General features: G+C 42.9%; 1 protein-coding gene across 1 annotated transcript in view; it reads left to right on the forward strand.

Moving 5' to 3' along the window:
• The first annotated feature begins 9819 nt into the window (after nucleotides 1-9819).
• LOC128700353 (proline dehydrogenase 1, mitochondrial) overlaps nucleotides 9820-19629 on the forward strand; it is an 81817-nt gene continuing 72007 nt past the window's right edge. Inside the window, exon 1 of the mRNA XM_070100075.1 lies at nucleotides 9820-10186. Coding sequence (XP_069956176.1) covers nucleotides 9857-10186 — 330 coding nt within the window. The 5' untranslated portion in view covers nucleotides 9820-9856. The remainder of the gene's footprint in view (nucleotides 10187-19629) is intronic.

Raw genomic sequence — 19629 nt, forward strand, 5'->3', positions numbered from 1 at the left:
ACAGCTGGAACTCCAAGATCTCCCAATCCTCAAGGTAGACACTTATGTTCTTCCTGCCCGTGGGCGGAGACGATACCCTAGCAATGTGGCTCGTTTAACATTTGACAGCCATGAACTCCCATCCTCAGTTTATGTAGCAGGACATCGGTTACAAGTTCGAAAGGTGATCCCTACACCGCAACAGTGTAGAAATTGCTGGCGATTTGGCCATCCAGCGAAATATTGCAGATCTATCGCCGAATGCCCGGTCTGTGGTGCCGATGACCATTCTAATATGTCTTGCAATCGACCTCCCTCTTGCCTTAATTGTCATGAGGCTCACCCTTCGTACTCTCGCCGTTGTCAAGTCTACTTAAACGAGCGGGAAATCCGTTACCTCAAAGAGGCATGGCAGTTTCTCATCTCTGCCTCCAAGGGAGACTACCTCGTGTTTCTTATTCCCGTGTTTCAAAACGTCCCCCCACTTCTGGGATCCCATCTTCTGCAACCACCTCTGTGGTTACCTCTCCCATAGTCACTCCTGTATCTAATTCTTTTGCTGTTCTAGGCTCAGACGTCCCTACTTCAACGCCTAAGTCTGATCTCACTTCTTCGTGTTCTCCCTCACAAGCTTCAATAGTGACGAGATCTCGTATGACACCTCCTCCTAATCGTCCCTCTCCTTCTCAAAAGTCAAAAAAAGGTCCGTTAACACCTCCTACCCATCTTCCACCTCCTCATTTTACCTTCCCTGTCTCTGTACCTGGTTCTTCCCCTCTCACTGGCTCTGTTACAAGTGTAGAGGTTCACCCTCTTCCTCATACTGTATCTTCCTCCCCTGTTCCCTCCCAAGTTTCTTCCTCTTCTGCCACCTCCCAGGTTTCTGCCTCTTCTGTCCCCTTTCCATGCTTCTCCAGTTCCCTCCACCCTTTTGCCCCCCCCTACCTTGGTACAGTCCATTACAGTTCCAATCTTTACTCATCCTCCCCCTACCATTTCCAATATTGTCTCCCATACAACGTCTCTGAATTCCGAAACACTTGAAGCAATCTCTGAATATATTGCAGAGACCAAACCATCAATGGACACTGATCCACCCTCCGTTCCTTCTCTCTCCTCTGCTCCATCTGGGCAACTCCTTTCTTCACAGCGCACCATTCCTTCGCTGCTTGAATGTTTTCCACTGCCTCCGCATGTGGACTTTTCTAACCCCTCTAGTCCGTAGGAACCCTTACCTGTGGATTTCAGGTATCTTTATCATTGCCAATCATGGCCTATTTACAGTGGAATATACGCGGCCTCAGGGGTAATCGGGGTGAGCTTCAGATGTTACTCTCCCAGTTTTCCCCTGTTGGTGTTTGCTTACAGGAACCAAAATTACACTCTGCTGTTATCTCTCCCATCTCAGGCTATAATTTATTGTATTCTTCAGATCCTTTTCCTGATGGGACCTTTAATGAAAGTGCCCTTCTTCTACGCACTGATATGCCGTACCATCAGCTATTTGTTCGTGCTTTGCTGCATTACACAGCAGCCTGTATCCACTTGCATAGGTGGTATACGCTCTGTTCTTTATATCTCTCTCCTTCTCGGGCATTATCTATTCCGGATATTGCCTTTCTTGTTTCGTCATTACCGCCACTGATTCTGTTACTTGGCGATTTTAATGCCCACCATTTCCTCTGGGGGGGGGGGGTCTCACTGTGATTCCCATGGCATTCAGTTAGAGGCTTTTCTTGCCACCCACCCCCTCCATGTTTTAAATACAGGAACTCACACCCATTTTGATCCTCGGACTCACACTCTCTCTTGCATCGATCTCTCAGTCTGCTCTTCCTCCGCCGCATTAGACTTCACTTGGTCTGTTCTCCCGGACTTGCATAACAGCGATCATTTCCCAATCATTCTTACTTCCCCTTCATATTCACCACCTCTTCGCATCCCACACTGGCAATTTGATCAAGCAAATTGGAACCTTTACTCACGCCTAACTGTTTTTAGAGAGGTTCCTTCTTCGTCCTCCATCGATGAGCTTTTACACCTCTTCTCGTCCTCCGTTTTAACCGCAGCTTCTAATTGTATACCCCAAACTTTGGGCAGGCATTCTCAGAAATGTGTGCCTTGGTGGTCTCCTGCTTGTGCTCGTGCAGTACATTTGAAACGCGCTGCATGGGGCAGGTACCGGTACAATAGAACCACAGAGAGACTTCTTGATTTTAAGCAGAAGCGTGCGATCGCTCGCCATGTCATCTGTGACGCTAAACGCACTTGCTGGCGAGATTATGTCTCCACCATCACCTCTGCTTCCTCTATGAGTGCAGTCTGGAAAAAAGTACGAAAACTGAGTGGTAAATATTCTCCTGACCCGGCTCCTGTTCTGCGGGTTGCCGGTGTTGATATAGCAAACCCACTAGATGTTGTCAATGAAATTGGCATACATCTGGTCCGTATTTCTCAGGGACTCCATCTATGCCCCTCATTTCTTTCCTCAAAGTCTGCCAGAGAGTTAGCACCCTTGGACTTTTCTTCTCTCAGAGAAGAACAGTATAATGTGCCTTTTACACTTCAAGAACTGGAGGCAACACTCTCAGCTTGCCGATCATCGGCAGCTGGGCCTGACGACATTCATATTCGTATGCTACAACATTTACATCAGTCAGCCCTTGCAGTCCTATTACGCCTTTACAATCTTATTTGGTCACAAGGAGTTCTTCCACAGCTGTGGAAATCCGCCATTGTTCTCCCTTTCCACAAACCAGGCACTACGGGACATGAAGCCTCCCACTATTGTCCCATTGCTCTTACCAGTGCAGTTTGCAAAGTGATGGAACGCCTAGTAAATAGACGTTTAGTGTGGTATTTAGAGACACACAACAGTCTCTCCACTCGTCAATATGGCTTTCGTAAGGGACGTTCTACCATAGACCCCTTACTACGCTTGGATACTTATGTTCGTAATGCCTTTGCGAATAACCACTCGGTTATTGCCATATTTTTTGACCTTGAGAAGGCATATAACACAACTTGGAGGTATAATATTTTAGCCCAAGCCCACTCCTTAGGCCTTCGAGGCAATCTACCATCCTTCCTTAAGAACTTTTTAACTGACAGGCATTTCCGTATTTGGGTTAATAATGTGCTCTCCCCGGACTTTATCCAAGCTGAAGGTGTCCCCCAGGGATGTGTTCCTGAGCACAACACTTTTTCTCCTTGCTATTAATGATTTGGCCTCTAGTCTTCCATCAAATATTTGGTCATCACTCTATGTTGATGACTTCGCTATTGCCTGTGCAGGCGCTGACTGTCACCTCATTACAGTTTCTCTCCAGCATGCAGTCGACCGTGTTTCCAATTGGGCCACCACACATGGGTTTTATTTTTCCAGCACTAAAATCCACCAAATTACTTTCACTAGACGCTCTGTCATCTCCGATCATCCTTTGTACCTCTATGGCTCCCGTATCCCTGAACATGATACAGTCAAGTTTCTGGGCCTCCTCTTTGACCGTAGGTTATCCTGGAAACCTCACGTTACCTCTCTGAAGGCAACTTGTCACAGCCGGCTGAACCTTCTTAAAACCCTTGCTCATCTTTCATGGGGAGCTGATCGTCGAACCCTCCTTCGCCTACATTCCGCCCTCATCTTATCGAAACTTGATTATGGTGACCAGATCTATTCAGCGGCATCTCCTGCTACTCTCTCTAGCCTTAACCCCATTCATCACCAAGAATTACGTTTATGCCTTGGTGCTTTTCACTCTTCCCCTGTCGAGAGCCTCTATGCAGAAGCGAACGTTCCATCCTTATCCGATCGCTGTGATGCCCATTGCCTTCACTACTATGTACGCTCTCGTGATCTCCGCAATCCTTCCATTTATAGAATGGTCACTGATATTAGTAGACATTCTTTATTTGTTCGCCGCCCCTGTTTACTCCGTCCCTTCTCTCTTCGCCTTCATTTGCTCTTGTCTTCTCTTCAATTACCACCTTTCTATGTTCATGTAGCATCTCACTTTTCCCTACCCCCCTGGGAAGTTCCAGCTGTTCGAGTCTGTTCTTTCTCTCTCCCTTGCTTGAAGGCCCAACTGTCTATGGTCGCTTCCCGCTCTCTTTTTCTTGACCACTTTCACTCTCATTCTCATGCCATTGCTGTGTACACAGATGGCTCTAAGTCTTCTGACGGAGTAGGATTCGCAGCATTGTTTCCGGACAGCGTGGTACAAGGGCATTTACTATCTTCGGCTAGTATTTTTACTGCTGAATTGTATGTCATCCTTGCAGCACTTATCCGTATTGCATCTATGCCTATGTCATCATTTGTGGTTGTCTCAGACTCCCTTAGTGCTTTACAGGCTATACAGAAATTTGATACACCTCACCCCTTAGTCCTCCGTATCCAACTTTGGCTAAGCCGCATCTTTACCAAGCATAAAGATAATGTTTTTTGTTGGGTCCCTGGTCATGTTGACGTACAGGGCAATAAACAGGCAGACACTGCTGCGCGGTCAGCAGTACATGACCTACCAGTTTCACATAAAGGTATTCCATTTACGGACTATTTTGCTGCAATATCTTCCCACCTTCACACCCGTTGGCAACAACGTTGGTCTACTATGCTCGGCAACAAACTTCAGTCTATTAAACCGAGTATAGGTTACTGGCCGTCTTCTTATCACCAGTGTCGAGGTTGGGAGACTACTCTCTCCTGTCTTCGCATTGGCCATACTCGTCTTACTCATGGATATCTCATGGAGAGGCGCCCTGCTCCTCTCTGTGAGAATTGCCAAGCTCCATTATCAGTCAGCCACATTCTGTTGGACTGCCCACTTTATCAACGAGCACGCAGAATTTACCTCCGTCGTCGTCTTCGCTCCGCTGCTCTCTCTTTACCTTCCCTTCTCGCTGATGGACCCACCTTTCATCCGGACTCTCTCATTGACTTTTTGACAACAACTGACTTCACAAATTCTGATACCTTCAGCCCTTTCTACTTCAATCTCTTGCTACCCTCTACCCCCGTACTATCCCCTGCCCCGCTGTTTTCTGTAACCTACTGATCATCCCTCCTCCCTTCTGCCATCCAATACCCTCGCTTCCTTCCCTACCCTGCAGCGCTGTATAGCCCTTGTGGCTTAGCGCTTCTTTTTGATTATAATAATAATATAATAATTAGGAACTAAACTTGTGCACCCCTTCTTGAATCGAACCTGAATATATCTCATTCACTAGTGCTATGTGTGCCTCTGAAATTTGTCATTGATGTATAAAAGAGTTTTGTTTTTCAGCACCTGTGTGCTCTCGCTTGTCATGTTCTCCATTTTCAAAAAACCTTCTCCTTTGCTACAAACTTAAGTTTTTTTTGACACTTACTATAACAACTTTGACTTTCCTTGTTAATTCATAAGTTCATTTGTGACAACTTATTTTGCTAATAGCTTCCCTCAGCCTTGTAGCCCTATATGACCCATATGGGTTTGGTGGTTTATGAATATAATGATGCTAAAAATCCCCAAATGTTGTATGACCCCTACAAATGTTGTGCCTTTCCCCAGATTAAATAAACAAGTTCTGTTCTAACACGGCTTCTGATGGTAGTGTCGTGATGGTTATGTCACTCCACTCAATGAAAATTAGAATATCTTGGGGCATGTCCATTGACCTTTGGATGAGACTCGGGGTGACCATCTTGTGGGCTTAGCCCTTAGTTTTGATTAATGGTAATGGGTGACCATCTGGAGGGCCTTTGGTGACAGATTACCAGGGATGCCATGAATACACTAAGAGATAACACAACTATCAAGGGCCCAAGACTATTCAACTGTCTCCCAGCATACATAAGGGGGATTACCAAAAGACCCCTAGCCGTCTTCAAGAGGGAGCTGGACAGGCACTTAGTATCTGACCAACAGGGCTGTGGTTTGTATGTTGGTTTGTATGCAGTCAGCAGTAACAGCCTGGTTGATCAGGCCCTAATCCACCGCGAGGCCCTGGTCATGGACTATGCTGCAGGGGCATTGACCCCCAAAACACCCTCCAGCTATACTTTGGGGGTTACCTGCAGATCCAGGAATGGCACCTGAAGGTTTACGATTCCTGGCATTCATTCTTGTTTGTCCACTTCTATTAGCTGAAAGATCGAATGGCTATTCTTGTATAATCAGGCAATTCTGGACGTGTCATCTTGATATTGTTCACTAGGTAGGGTAAGAGGTAGCTTCTTGTCACACCCCTCGAGAAAGGGGCTCCTTGACATCACTGATGGGCTTTAGATCCATGGAACTGGGCCTGCTCTCCTTTTCCTTGGATCGAACTTGATTACTTTCCATTCCTCAAGTGCTCTATGACCCTTATAGGTTTAGCCCTTCTTGGCAGACTACATTTTGCCTATCAGGAGCTTTATCAAACCTTTGATCCCTCAAGGGAAGTTCCTTGACGTTGGTGAGGGGCTCTTGATCTAGGGAATTGGATCTGTGTTCCGGTTCCCTGAACTGAGCCTGAATACCTTCCATTCCCCCCCCCCCACATGCGCTGTATAATCCTACAGGTTTAGCGCTTCCCCATGATTATAATTATATCAAAGCTGTTGGTGAATGAAACTTAGACTGCACTAACGTATTATTAAATGCTTCACGTGATCATGCGATCATTATCGTCCAGTCGAAATTTAGCGCATGAACCCATGAGGATCGTGCTGTGCTTGGGGAATGGGAGGGAACAGGGTTCAACCCAAGGAATGAGAGAACAAGCTCAGTTTCTTGGATCAAGATATCTACTGGTACAAATGAGGAACAGATGGAGATATATACAGTACATGAGAGGGTGGAGGCTGTATAGTCCTTGTGGCTTAGCGCTTCTTTTTTATTATAATAATAATGAGAGGGTGGATTTAGGGACCTAGATGTGCTCTGTATACCTATTTGTGGCTGCATGGGTTTATTCACAGCTCCTGGCCCCGCCTCTTCGCTAGTTGCTACTAGGTTCACTCCCTGCTCTAAGAGCCTTATCATACCACCTCTTAAAGCTATGTATGACTCCTGCCTCCACTACCATACATTTCAGATTATTTCACTCCCTGAGAACTCTTGGGACTGAAGAAATACTTCCTAACATCCCTATGGTTCATGTGAGGTTTCAACTTCCAGTCCTTTCGAGGGAGGTTCCTTGACGCTATTGAGGGGCTCTTGATCTAGGGAATTGGACCTGTGTTCCAGTTCCCTGAATTAAGCCTGAATACCTCCCTAAACCCCCACAAGTCGTGTATAATCCCTACGGGTTTAGCGCTTCCCCATAATTTAACTTCCAGGTGTGTCCCCTTGGTTCTGGGTCCCTCCCTGTCCACCTTATCAATTCCCCTCAGTATTTTACACGTCATCATGTCTCCCCTATCCCTCCTGTCCAGCCACGTTGCTATCCTAGGCTGCAGATAAAGCTTTCTACGACAGACTAAAATGTCCTAACTCCCCTCCCCCCTCAAACGAGGGTCCTTGATGCTGGTTAGATGGGCTCTTGACCTCAGGAATTGTAGACCTGTGCTCCAGGTCCTTGAATCGATCCTGAAAGCCTTCCATTCCTCAACAGGCGCTGTATAACCCCTATGGGTTTATCGCTCTTCTCATGAATGTAATAATGACCCAAAACGCTGCCAGATAAACGCGAGAACCTGAGCCACACATATAAAGCTATGGTATGAAGATGCTTCCCAACCTGTCAACAAGGGCTCGACCGGACACTAGCGCACTGCTGGTCATCGGCTGCGCCTCAGGTTACCTGGAGGTTATTCCGGGGATCAACGCCCCCGCGGCCCGGTCCTTGACCAAGCCTCCCGATGGATCAGGGCCTGATCAACCAGGCTGTTACTGCTGGCCGCACGCAGTCCAACGTACGAGCCACAGCCCGGCTGATCCGGCACTGACTTTAGGTATCTGTCCCGCTCTCTCTTGAAGGCAGCCAGGGGTTTATTGGTAATTCCCCTAATGCTTGATGGGAGGCTGTTGAACAGTCTTGGGCCCAGGACACTTATGGTGTTTTCCCTTAGTGTACCAATGGCGCCCCTACTTTTAATTGGGGGCATTTTGCATCGCCTGCCCAGTCTTTTACTTTAGTAGGGAATGATTTCTGTGTGCAGATTTGGGACCATTCCTTCCAGGATTTTCCAAGTGTAGATTATGATATATCTCTCCCTCCTGCGTTCCAACGAGTACAAGTCAAGTGCTTCCAAGCGTTCCCAGTAGTTAAGGTGCTTGACAGAACTTATACGTGCAGTAAAGGATATCTGTACATTCTCTAGATCTGCAATTTCACCTGCTTTGAATGGAGATGTTAATGTACAGCAGTATTCCAGCCTAGAGAGAACAAGTGATTTGAAAAGGATCATCACTGGCTTGGCATCTCTCGTTTTGAACGTTCTCATTATCCATCCTATCGTTTTCTTTGCACTTGTGATCGTGGCACTGTTGTGATCCTTGAAAGTGAGACATTACTACTCCCAGGTCCTTTACATTGTTTTTCCGCTCTATTGTATGGCCAGAGTCTGTAGTATACTCTGTTCTAGTTATTATCTCCTCCAGTTTTCCATAACGTAGTAGTTGGAATTTGTCCTCATTGAACATCATATTGTTTACCGTTGCCCACTGGAAAACTTTGTTTATATCTTATTGGAGGTTAACCGCGTCCTCAGCAGATGACAGCCTCATGCAGATCCTAGTATCATCCGCGAAGGATGATACGGTGCTGTGGTATATATCTCTGTCTATGTCTGATATGAGGATAAGGAATAAGATGGGGGCGAGTACTGTGCCTTGTGGAACAGAGCTCTTCACTATGGCAGCCTCCGATTTAACTCTGTTGACCACTACGCTTTGTGCTCGATTTGTTAGGAAGTTGAAGATCCATCTCCCCACTTTCCCAGTTATTCCTTAAGCACGTATTTTATGGGCTATTACGCCATGATCGCAGGTATCCTGACAAAAAGAAAATAAGTCAGAACACGTCGGAAGAATCATGCCAACACTGCTACAGTCATAACACCACCACCTAGACTGATACTCCGACCACAAACAAGTTTATTCCTTCCATCAACATTACACTATGAGCCTGCCAAAACTGCTGCCTCTCTTATATTCTTAGTAGTAAGTGATCTAGGGACATTGATTAGCAAGTAAATTTAGGTACAGGTAAACATAAGTACAATTATCATACATAATATAAATTACCTAGGATATATAAAAAAATAAAACGACTTATTTCCATTGGGGTCTTTGATGCTCTTACGATAACCTCCCCCTACCCCCCAACACATAAAAAACGAGATAATGTATAGTTATTAAGTAAAAATATAAAACTCTCATGAGACGCATGCCAGCAGTGTAGAGAGCCAAGTGCCCCACCACAGTCTCTGACGTTGGGTCAGAGGCACCTAAGTATTACACAATTCTTAAGTTGCTCTTAAAGCCACTGAGCGAGTCATCACATGATTAAAATTAAGTCCCGCGTCAGGTGATTCTTCCTTGACAAATAAATTAAGATCTCAGGTCACTTTTGTCTGGCTGGGAGCCAGGGGATGCTTTAGTAGTCTGGCCAAACGTTACGATCAATACTTTCTTCGTTCATGTTCCTTTATACACGGAATTCTCATCCTTGGGACAGATGATAATATGGTTAATTTTTCCTGGCCAACCCGGGTTTTGAAACAGTCTCGTTTTCTGCTGGTGGTCCAGATTCTGGCACGCCTCCGTAGTTAGCCAATCACGTGGCTGTAATTTCGTGACGCCATAGAAGTTGTGGCAACCAGCCAATCACATGGCTAGAACCTCGAAACGTCATAGCAGTTGTGGCAATGAACACACACGAGCGAATGTCTCAGTGCGTCAGTTAAGTGATGGCTCCCGTGTTGGCTGCTACGCTGCCTCGCTCTTTCGCTACCTGTGTTAGATATGGTGTACGCCACGCGCAAATATGCCGGAATTTGAGGACCAGACACATCGGGGTGAGCGTTCGACTCAAGTCGACGCCTGCAGCTGCCTCTCTAGTAGGAGAGAACAATGCTCTGGGCGCTGCCTCCCATGATAAAGAGAAAAAAGACCCACTTGACCTGACCTTCTGTGACCATGAAGCCGCTTTTAAGAGCAAGACGACTTGGGAGGTGTTACGTGCTCTGTTAGTCTTCCAAATGTGTGGTATTCAGTCTCTAGTGGACAACAATGAGAAGGTTCGTGGCTAGCCTTCTGGAGGCAGCCATGGACGGCGCGAACTTCATGTCACATTACTAGTCTGGTGACCCCTAAAGGACCCCTTAAGTGCCAGTGTCCTCAGCCGTGGAGCCTCGTAGCTTGACTTGACCTCTCCAGAAATCAGGGCAAGCCACACCCTAGTAAGACGGGATACCACTTTGAAATTTTCTTAAAGCCTGATTAGGAGAAGCAAGGATTGATTTGTTTAACTTCAATTTTTGGCGACTCGAATGTAACCTGCATATTTAACCTGCTCTTTCAACCTCAGTGCCCAAAGTTGCAAGATAAACAAATCAGCCCGTGAAGCTTTGATCACTAAATTTTAAACCTAAGCTTAAGCTTTCTAGGTACCCGCTAGGTATGTTAAGGTAAGGTGTAGAGTAACTAACATTTATCCCTGATACAGTTCCTTCTCTGTTAAGTGTAATGTGACAGAAGTTGGCATCGTCCGGGTATGCTCGTGTGCAGTGTCTGTATAGCAATAACTTCATTTTAGTATAGAGTATATAAGGGAAAAACATGCATAAGCATCTGATTAAAGTCGCCTATGTTTAATATTTTGCCATGGCAATTATTTTGGTCCTCCGCATCAGTTTCCCATCGAAAGAAGTTCCTTGATGTTGGTGAGGGTTCTTGATGCGAGGAATTGGACCTGTACTCCATTTCCTTGAATCGAGTCTGAACGCCGTCCATTCCCCCAGGCACTGTATGACCTCTACGGGTTTAGTGTTCCCCATGAATGTAAAGATAATTCTATCAGTTTTTGGTGTATTTTTTTCTTAAAGCTGTAATAATACATCTAGGTATCCTTACTGGTAGTAATCAATATGTAGTGTCACCAGTTGATTTATGTTATTTAACGCATGCGCGGCACAGGACGAATTTATTTTTGAGTTAACGGTCGCAGAATGTTCTCCCTGCGTGCCGTATTATCGTCATTAAAACATTAAAGTTTGTACCTCAGGGGAGGTGCCTTCATGCCGGCGAGGGGATTCTTGAACCAAGGAATTTCACTTAATCTTCCTGTCCTTAGATCGGACCTTATTGTCTTAGATTCCCTAGGTGGTATCAGACTCCTACTAGTTTATCACTTACCCCTGACTAAAATAAATCAAATTAGTTGTGTTACCTGGACGTGCAACAGCCACTCAAGGTACCTTGGTACCATTAGTGTAAAGAAATCTCCCCATTTGTAATAAATAATTGCTGTATTATCTTAATTCTAAATGCTAACTTTGGTGAACTCTAAACCCCGTTGCTACACTTGACGTAATTACGTTGAAAATTTATACAGGTTTAGCGTTTTTCGTGAATATCATGGGAATGAATATTAATATATTTCTGACAGCTCATAAACGTATCGTGGATAAGCAAAGACACCCTCTTAGTGACCAAGTACTAATGGTAAAGTTTGTCAGTTTTGTCAAGGTCACGTAGGCCTACACTACAAACATGCTAAGAAACTGCAAAGTATGGAGTTCCGTCTTAAGACTAGAGCTACTCTAACCAAACACTTAAGTTATTAGTTAAAAACAGGTACAGGCCATTTAATTAAAAGACTTGTTAATACTTAACCCCCTTCGGATCAATCCTGATTGCTTCCCAGCCCTCATTCGCTATAGGACTCCTACGGGTTTACCAGCTGCACAACAGCTCAGCGTTGACCCACTTTAATCACTCGTATCTTTGGTCAAACTGGCTTTAGAGAAAAATTCCTTGGGTCGTTTGCTGCTGCTGTCAAAAATTCTTTGTGTATATCACTCACTACAGGGCCTAATTCTTCAAGGGTAAGGGGTGCTTTAATGGCTTACCTGGAGTCGTATCCAGAACTCGCTGTCCTCACGGCCCTGTCCCAGACCAGGCCTCCTGGTTGTTGGCCTGATCAATCAAGCTGTTAATACCTGCCGCCCGCAGTCTAACGTATGCACCCCTACCCGGTTGACCAGGAACCGTTTTGATAAATCTCAAGAGTTCCTTCTTGAGGACAGCTTGGGGTTGGTAATTCTCTATACATGAAGGAAGGATGTAGAGTCGTGGGCCCTTAACTCACCGAGTTCTGTGTTTTCCTCTCTCCCCTGCTTTTTTATTGGAGGTATTCTGCCAAGCTTGTGTTCATAAGTAGTAATTTCGATGTGTAGGCTTGGGACCAATTCCTCCAGTATCTTCAGTGTCTTTCTCTCCTACTTTCTCAGCAGTACAATTCTAGGGACTTAAAGTGTTCCCTGTAATTTTGGTGCATGACTGAGTTTATACGAGCTGTGAAAGTTCTCTACATTTTCCATCTCGGTAATTTCGCCTGCGTTGAAGGGGTCTATTAGTACACGGCAGTACTCCAGCTTCGATAGTACGAATGACCTTAAGAGTGTCATCAGTGGCTTGGCATATCTTGTTTTGAAGGTTCCTGTTATGCATCCTATCATTTTGCTTGGAGTTGCGACAATAACGTTGTTCTCCTTGAACGTGAGATCTGACATTATCACTCCCAGGTCTCTCATATTTAATTTACGTTCTATTGCACAGTTTGAGTTTGTCTTGCACTCCGAACTAAATTTCTTCCGTGACGTAATAAGTGAAGTATGTTTTCAGTGAACATCATAGTGTTGTCAGTGGCCCACTGGAAGATTTGGTTTATATCATCATAGAGGCTCGTTGTATCTTCTGTGGATGTTTTCTTTTAGATTCAGGTATCTGCAAAGGATAAAATGTTGTTTGATGTCCCTAGTAGAGAAGAATTCTTGATTCAAGGAATTAATTGCTCCTCGAATCAAAGTTGATTACCCCTAGCCCAGCCATTCATTTTTTTTGTACTCATTTGTACTTGCCTATTTATGGTTGCAGGGGTAGATTCTCAGATCCTTGTCTCGCCTTTTAATTTGCCATTCTCTAAATTCTTTTCGCAGCCTTTTGGGCTCAATCGTACCTGATCTTAAAATTATGTATGAAATCTGCTTCCACTTCACAAAGGTCATTCTGGTTCCCCACCAAGATCATTCCATGCCCGACCCCTTTTAGACTGAATAAATACATACTTCTAGTGTTTGACCTTCTCTTATGCGGTATTGTCAAAAGCCTTCTTGCAGTCCACCCATCACTCTCTCCTACCTCACTTCTGCTACCTTGTCGTAGAACTCGGGTAGGTTTGCAAGACAGATTGTCAATACTACAGTACAGTACTACTGACAGTAGTACTGTACCACAGTATAGACAAGATTTGTCATTGATAAATTTAGACACATGTGCAACTCTTGGGTATCTTTATTAAGGAAACGTTTCGCCACACAGTGGCTTCATCAGTCCATACATAGGAGAAACTTGAAGAACAGGAGGAGAATGAGGTAATCAGTCCCTCAACCTTGAGTCGATGTGTTCAGTCCATCAATCTTGAGTCTAAATTTATCAACATGTCGGTTCTCTGAACCATTCATCTACAAAGATTTGTCATCTCCAGTCATGCTGGTTATTTGTTAGCTCACTCTTTTCTAGGTGCTATCATCTCCATAACCGTACATGACATTGATACCGGTTTGTAGTTTAATGCTACTGGTCTATCCCTTTCTTAAATTCTGGGACTACATTTTCTTTCACACCTCTGGAAGTTAACCCTGTTTTGACTGACCCGTTGAAGATTGTGGCTCTATCGACAGCTCCATCCGTACAATGTAGTAAAGCTTTATTTTTATTCTCGCGAGTTCCGATCAGACGTATAAGTGAACCACTAGTTTATAGTTTTGCAGTGTTAAGTAACTCCTCAGTAATGTCACGTCCTCTCTGGGCAATCAGTATTTCACTTTACCTATGCCTCATCTGCAACGATGTGAAGTATAATAATCTCGTTATGTTGTTCTGAGGTTAATCCCATTCACTCTTTAGAGCCCAATCTTGTTAAAAGAACACGAAACTTGTTTGATAGCGAGTGTGTTATATGGCTAGATTATAACAGAGGCTCTTAATCCTAGGACCTGGACTTATCCTCCCTTTCTTTAGCTCGAACCTGATGGCATCTAGATTCTCTACGGGTTTAATGCTTCCCCCTGATTAAATTAAAAATAATAGATGTAACACATCTGGGACAACACAACACTGTACGCAACCGTTAGCAAGTGCTTGTCTCCAATAACTCGAACCTCTTCAACGTGTTCCCATTTCTGGTCTGCCGCCTCTGACTTTGACCCCTTTCATTCATTAACTTGTGTCTAACCACCACTGCTCAAGTCTGTCTGTCTCCCCTTTAGTGGTGGTAGTAAAGGTTAAGGGCGTCGCCATCTTTTTAGCCCCACCCACACGTTCCTAGGCGAAAGAAAGATAATCTTTTCGACCACTACAAAGTTCCTTCTTAATATCTACTCGTTCTTCTGATCATTCTACCTTATTATTTTCTGATTCTATTCCTCCCAAACCTCCCTCCCACTAATATCTACGTCCGGCAAAAGGACATTGGTGCTTGGAACATGTGGGGTTCGGGTAATGAAACGGCAAAGGGCTGAGATAGACTGCTATATTCAGCCCCTCAAGGGAGATCCCTAAATACCGATGAGGAGCTCTTAAGGTAGGGAATTGGATCTGTCCGTCCCTTCCTGGGATCGAACTTGATTGCTTCCCATTCCCCTAGATTTAGAGTTTTCCCCAAATTTAATGTAGTAATATACAATTCTATGAGTTTAGTGCTCCCTGTGAACAACAAAATAAACAAACGTAATGCACATGCAAGCACAATAACCTAATTTTTCCATCTGTTAGTGTTAACGCATTAATGAAGTTTTATGTATGTATAATGTGGTGATAATGAAACTTGATTATGGCATTTTATTTCTAGACTTTTCGTCTAGAGGGATGTGCACTGGGGACTGATAACGAGGAACCTTGAAGTCCCTGGTGGACGGAACGTCACCTAATAAACTACAATAACCCACATATTGTCATTATCACAGTTTCCCCATATTACTCATCAGATATATTACAGATAAATATTATTCTTTCTTTAAAATTATTTTTCTCCGTTAAGGGAACGCTCGCAGTAAGAAAACCTCCTCGCTCACATTCCTGTCTCGAGGTACATCCTGCGGGAAAATGTTTTTGAGCTTAAAAAATGTTAGAAAAAGCTCAGAACACAGGATAGCTCATAAGAACTGAGTGCAAGTCTAACTTGCACGCAATCACACCCACTTAAACTATGATGGCCTTTCAGTTTTTCCTACTCCATAGCTTGTCCTGCCCAAAATTCTTGTTACAACGACGCAACCTGACAGTTTGTTGCGTTTATCTACAGTTGTTGCCAAGCCAGTACTTCACTAAATCCTTTCTAAATCTAAATTTATCCAACTTGAATCCATTGCTGCGAGCCTTGCATTTGTTACATGCTTTCAGCACGTCATTTATATCCCACTTATATTTATTCCGGCTTTCCATATGTATACCTAGTCCTATCCCTGCCCCCTAATTCTACGTCTTAACAAAGAATGCAAATTCATTGCCCTCAGCCTATCTTCGTAGTAGAGATTTCTAATATACGGGATCAACGTCGCTATCTCTGTATACTTTCCAGCGCATTTATATCCATTCTGTAATACGGAGACCAGAATTGAGCAGCATATTCTAAATGAGGCCTTACGAAAGATAAATTATAACCTTAGGACTTTTATTATGTGTAGATATGAAGCCAAGACTCCTATAGCTTTATTGCGAACACTTATGCATTGTTGTCTTGATTTTAAATGTCTACTAACCAGATGTAATTATTTTCGCATTCAGTTTCACTAACCTCGGCTTCATTTAGCTTGTAGGTAACAGTTATTTTCCTTTCCCACCACATCAACCTGTTCAGTTCATCCTGAAATCCTCATCAGAAATTATCTGATGGTTTGTTTTACTGTTATTGGTAAACTCGTGTTGCTATTTATTCCCTAGTCTTGTGGCACACCACTAATGTGTAACGGGTCTTTATTCTGACTCCTCCCCATTTATGTACACTATCACCTATTGGTCAGCCATGACTTAACTCGGATTTCATTTCTCATGTACTGCTCATTTTTTTTTTCACGAGTCCTTGTATGGGATTCTATCAAAGGCCTTCCTGAAGTCCATATACGCAAGAATGTATTCTGTCTTGATCTGCTGCCTCGAATACCTTAGTGAAAAAGGATAGTAAATTAGCAATGCCCCTTTGTAAAACTGTGAGTCATTGATCACATTGTTTTTGAATGTGGTTTTGAATTGTACCCGCAGCTATTGACTTGATCTACTTTCCCACAATTAAAGTTAGGCTAAATAGGTCCTTATCTTCATATTATAGACCAATCTCCTTTGTAAATGGGTGTCACATTTGCCACTTTCTACTTACTCGGTACGATACCTATTTGTAGTGATCTGTTGAATAAATTAGCAATTAGTTTGCAAAATTCTTCTCTACATTCTTTCAGAACGCTTGATGTCAGCTCGTCAAAGCTGGATTATTTGGTTTCAATCTATCAAGTTGTATGAGGACCATGTCACTAGTGAATTTAATCTTGCGTAATTTATTCTCATCCTGACCTATAAATTTTTTTATCTCCAGAATTTCACTTGTATCCCCGTGTAAAAACAGGCAGGAAATAAGTGCCAAAAATGGTGCAGTTTCTTTCACTAAAATTTAGTAAGCTGATGAGTTACTTTTAAGTGGGCCTATCTTTTCCTCTAATCTTATGTCTATATACCTGAAAGAAACTCTTTAAGTTATTTGATTTCTTTGCAACCTTAATTTCATATTTTAGTGGCTTATTCCTTTTTATTCCTCTTATTGGCCATTAAGGTAATACCTTATTGGCCATTAAAGTGATTCCCACTGATTCGCACTTAAATGCCACTTCTTTTTCACCTAAGATGTGTTTTATTCTATTGTTTTTTCCAATTAGGGTCATTTATATTTTATCTAACTTCTGTTACGTAGGAATATATGCAGCTCGGGTAGGTTGCACGTTTTGGCAAGTCATGTTGGCATTCGTCACGACCGTCTATTCGACCTCCTTTGGTAAAGCCTCATTTAGGTTACACTGCTCTGTTCTTGTCTCATTATAATATGGACGTAAATGCGCTAGAAGACCTACAGAAGAGGATAACGAAGTTGATTTCTTGTATCAGAAACCTTAACTTACGACCAGAGCTTTGGTGAGAAGGGTAAGGAAGAAGGATGGGTAAGGATAGAAATATGGGAAAAGGGTGGGAGGGGGAACGAGGTAGGATATAAAAGGGAAGTGGCCCAACCACTTTGGTGCAACTTAAAAAGTGTGTGTGTAATAACAAAATTATTGGTATGGGTATAACACCCTCTGTGGAAGAGTCATTCTTTGGGTCCTCTGGGGAGGAGTGTTAATGATATAGTCGGTAATATTTTCAACTTGGGGAGGATGTTCTCTATCTGATATTTAGAGTTCTTCAGCATATCAAGGCGTACACTTAAGGCAGTAATATCCTGTTGTATGTGTAAATCTGCCATTTTGATTCTCTCTCCTTATCAGAAACCTAGCCTACGAAGATAGGGACTGCGTTGATAATCTACATAACTGATAGATGAGTGAATATTCAGCAACAAAAGTAAGTTTGGCGATGATACTAAAATAGGCCGTCAGATAATTTCGGAAGACACTAGAAAACCAAAGGATGACCTCGGTAGGTTGTTTTTATGGTCGGAGTAGCAGCAGTTTCGGTGCATTGCGGATAAATGTAAGGTTTTAATCTTAAAAGAAAATAACTCTAATAATACTTGTAATGCACATCTTAGTTAAACTGAATGCGATAAAGATTTAGGAGTTCTGGTATGCTGAAATTTAAAGACAAGACAACAGCACATACTGTGTTCACAATATAACTCATATGATACTTAGCTTCAGATCAAAAAGAATAAACAATGCAAGTTCTAAGGCTATACTTCAACTTTATATATCTTTGGTAACGCCTCATTTAGCACTTAGTCCTCTTAATAACGGGCAGCACTTCACTATGCCAAAGGCAAATAAGCGACTGATAAAGGTGCCTTAAACAGCGAAAATCTTAGTTTTTTCTACTGTGCGCGGTGGGTGTCTATCCATTTCCGTTGTTTGTTACAATTGACTTATTTATGTATAGAGGACACCCTGACCTAATCTAAATAGCGAGACTATAAATTTACCGCTAAATCGCATATGAAAAATCCACATATTTGCGAGAGTGGTCTTCATATTTCAGAATGAATATAAATTCATTAGAAAATGTGCGTACAGAGAACTATAACGAAGTTGATCCCATGTATCGGAAACCTATCCTACAAAGATAGGCTGAAGGTACTGAATTACGCTCTGTGGAAAGTCTTGCAGTTAAAGGGATATGATTGGAATAAAAGGGATAGAAATAACATGGTGAAAGTATCTAACCAAGACAGAATTCGCAGATGTATTCAAGTTGGACACTACTTAAGGAAGTTTGTTGACGCTAGTGAGTGGCTCATGATTGAGAATTGAACCTGCCTTTCCCTTTAGATCGAATTTCATTGCCTCATTCCTCCCCAGGCGTTCTATGATCCCTACGGTTTAGCATTTCTCTTATTAAAATAAGTAGTCTGACAAATTTCAGAGGTTTCATTTGAATTGTGATGTCTATACGCTTGACGAGATAGCTGTTGACTGAATGATGGTGAATGTTTTCTCTTCCAAGGCGAGAGACATCATTGTAGTAACACCAGTAATAATTGAAAACTTGTCGACTGCATATGGGTTACTGACTGCAGTTCGCCTATATATACGTTTATCAAAATATTTTAATCCCCATTATAGAAGTTAAACTCAGTGTATTGTATATACAGAGAAATACGCCTCTGAGTATATATTGTCATATGAAATTTCTTCAGTGATTTGAAAATCGAGCGAGACAACCCGTAGCAAAGCGTCTGTTGGCATGAACAAATTCTCTCGATACTTGGTTGAGAGGTGGTGGTGGTTCGAACAAGTGTTGATTTATTGTATTACTCACTGTATTCTTGTATTTCGCAGTTATTTTACCTTTTATTTGTGTGTATCGCTTTAGTCTTGCAACACAGCTTAGTGTTTTGTGACACGTACATCCTCACTCCAGTTTGTACAGTACGAAGCTTTTTTTTTTTATCGCTTTTTCCTTAAATATGATCGTAATCAAAAAGAATAATTAATATAACAATGGTAACTGCACAAATACCACATCTTGCATATTTTGACATTTTTGTTGATGGAATTAACAGATGTTCACTGAGACAGCTTTGGTCTTCCTCTTGTCAATGTATGCTGGTGAAAAGCTAATCATTTATCAGTGTGTATAGATATCTGAAATCATTCACCTGGCGGTTCAGCATGCAGACTGGATTTCCTTTACTTCTTAAAACATTGTGTAATTGATCTGTGAGCTTGAATGTTCCCTGTGGGTCTGTGATATTTTTTAGAGA

The sequence above is a fragment of the Cherax quadricarinatus genome, chromosome 71 (genome assembly GCF_038502225.1).
Source record: "Cherax quadricarinatus isolate ZL_2023a chromosome 71, ASM3850222v1, whole genome shotgun sequence".
Classification (NCBI taxonomy): domain Eukaryota; kingdom Metazoa; phylum Arthropoda; class Malacostraca; order Decapoda; family Parastacidae; genus Cherax; species Cherax quadricarinatus.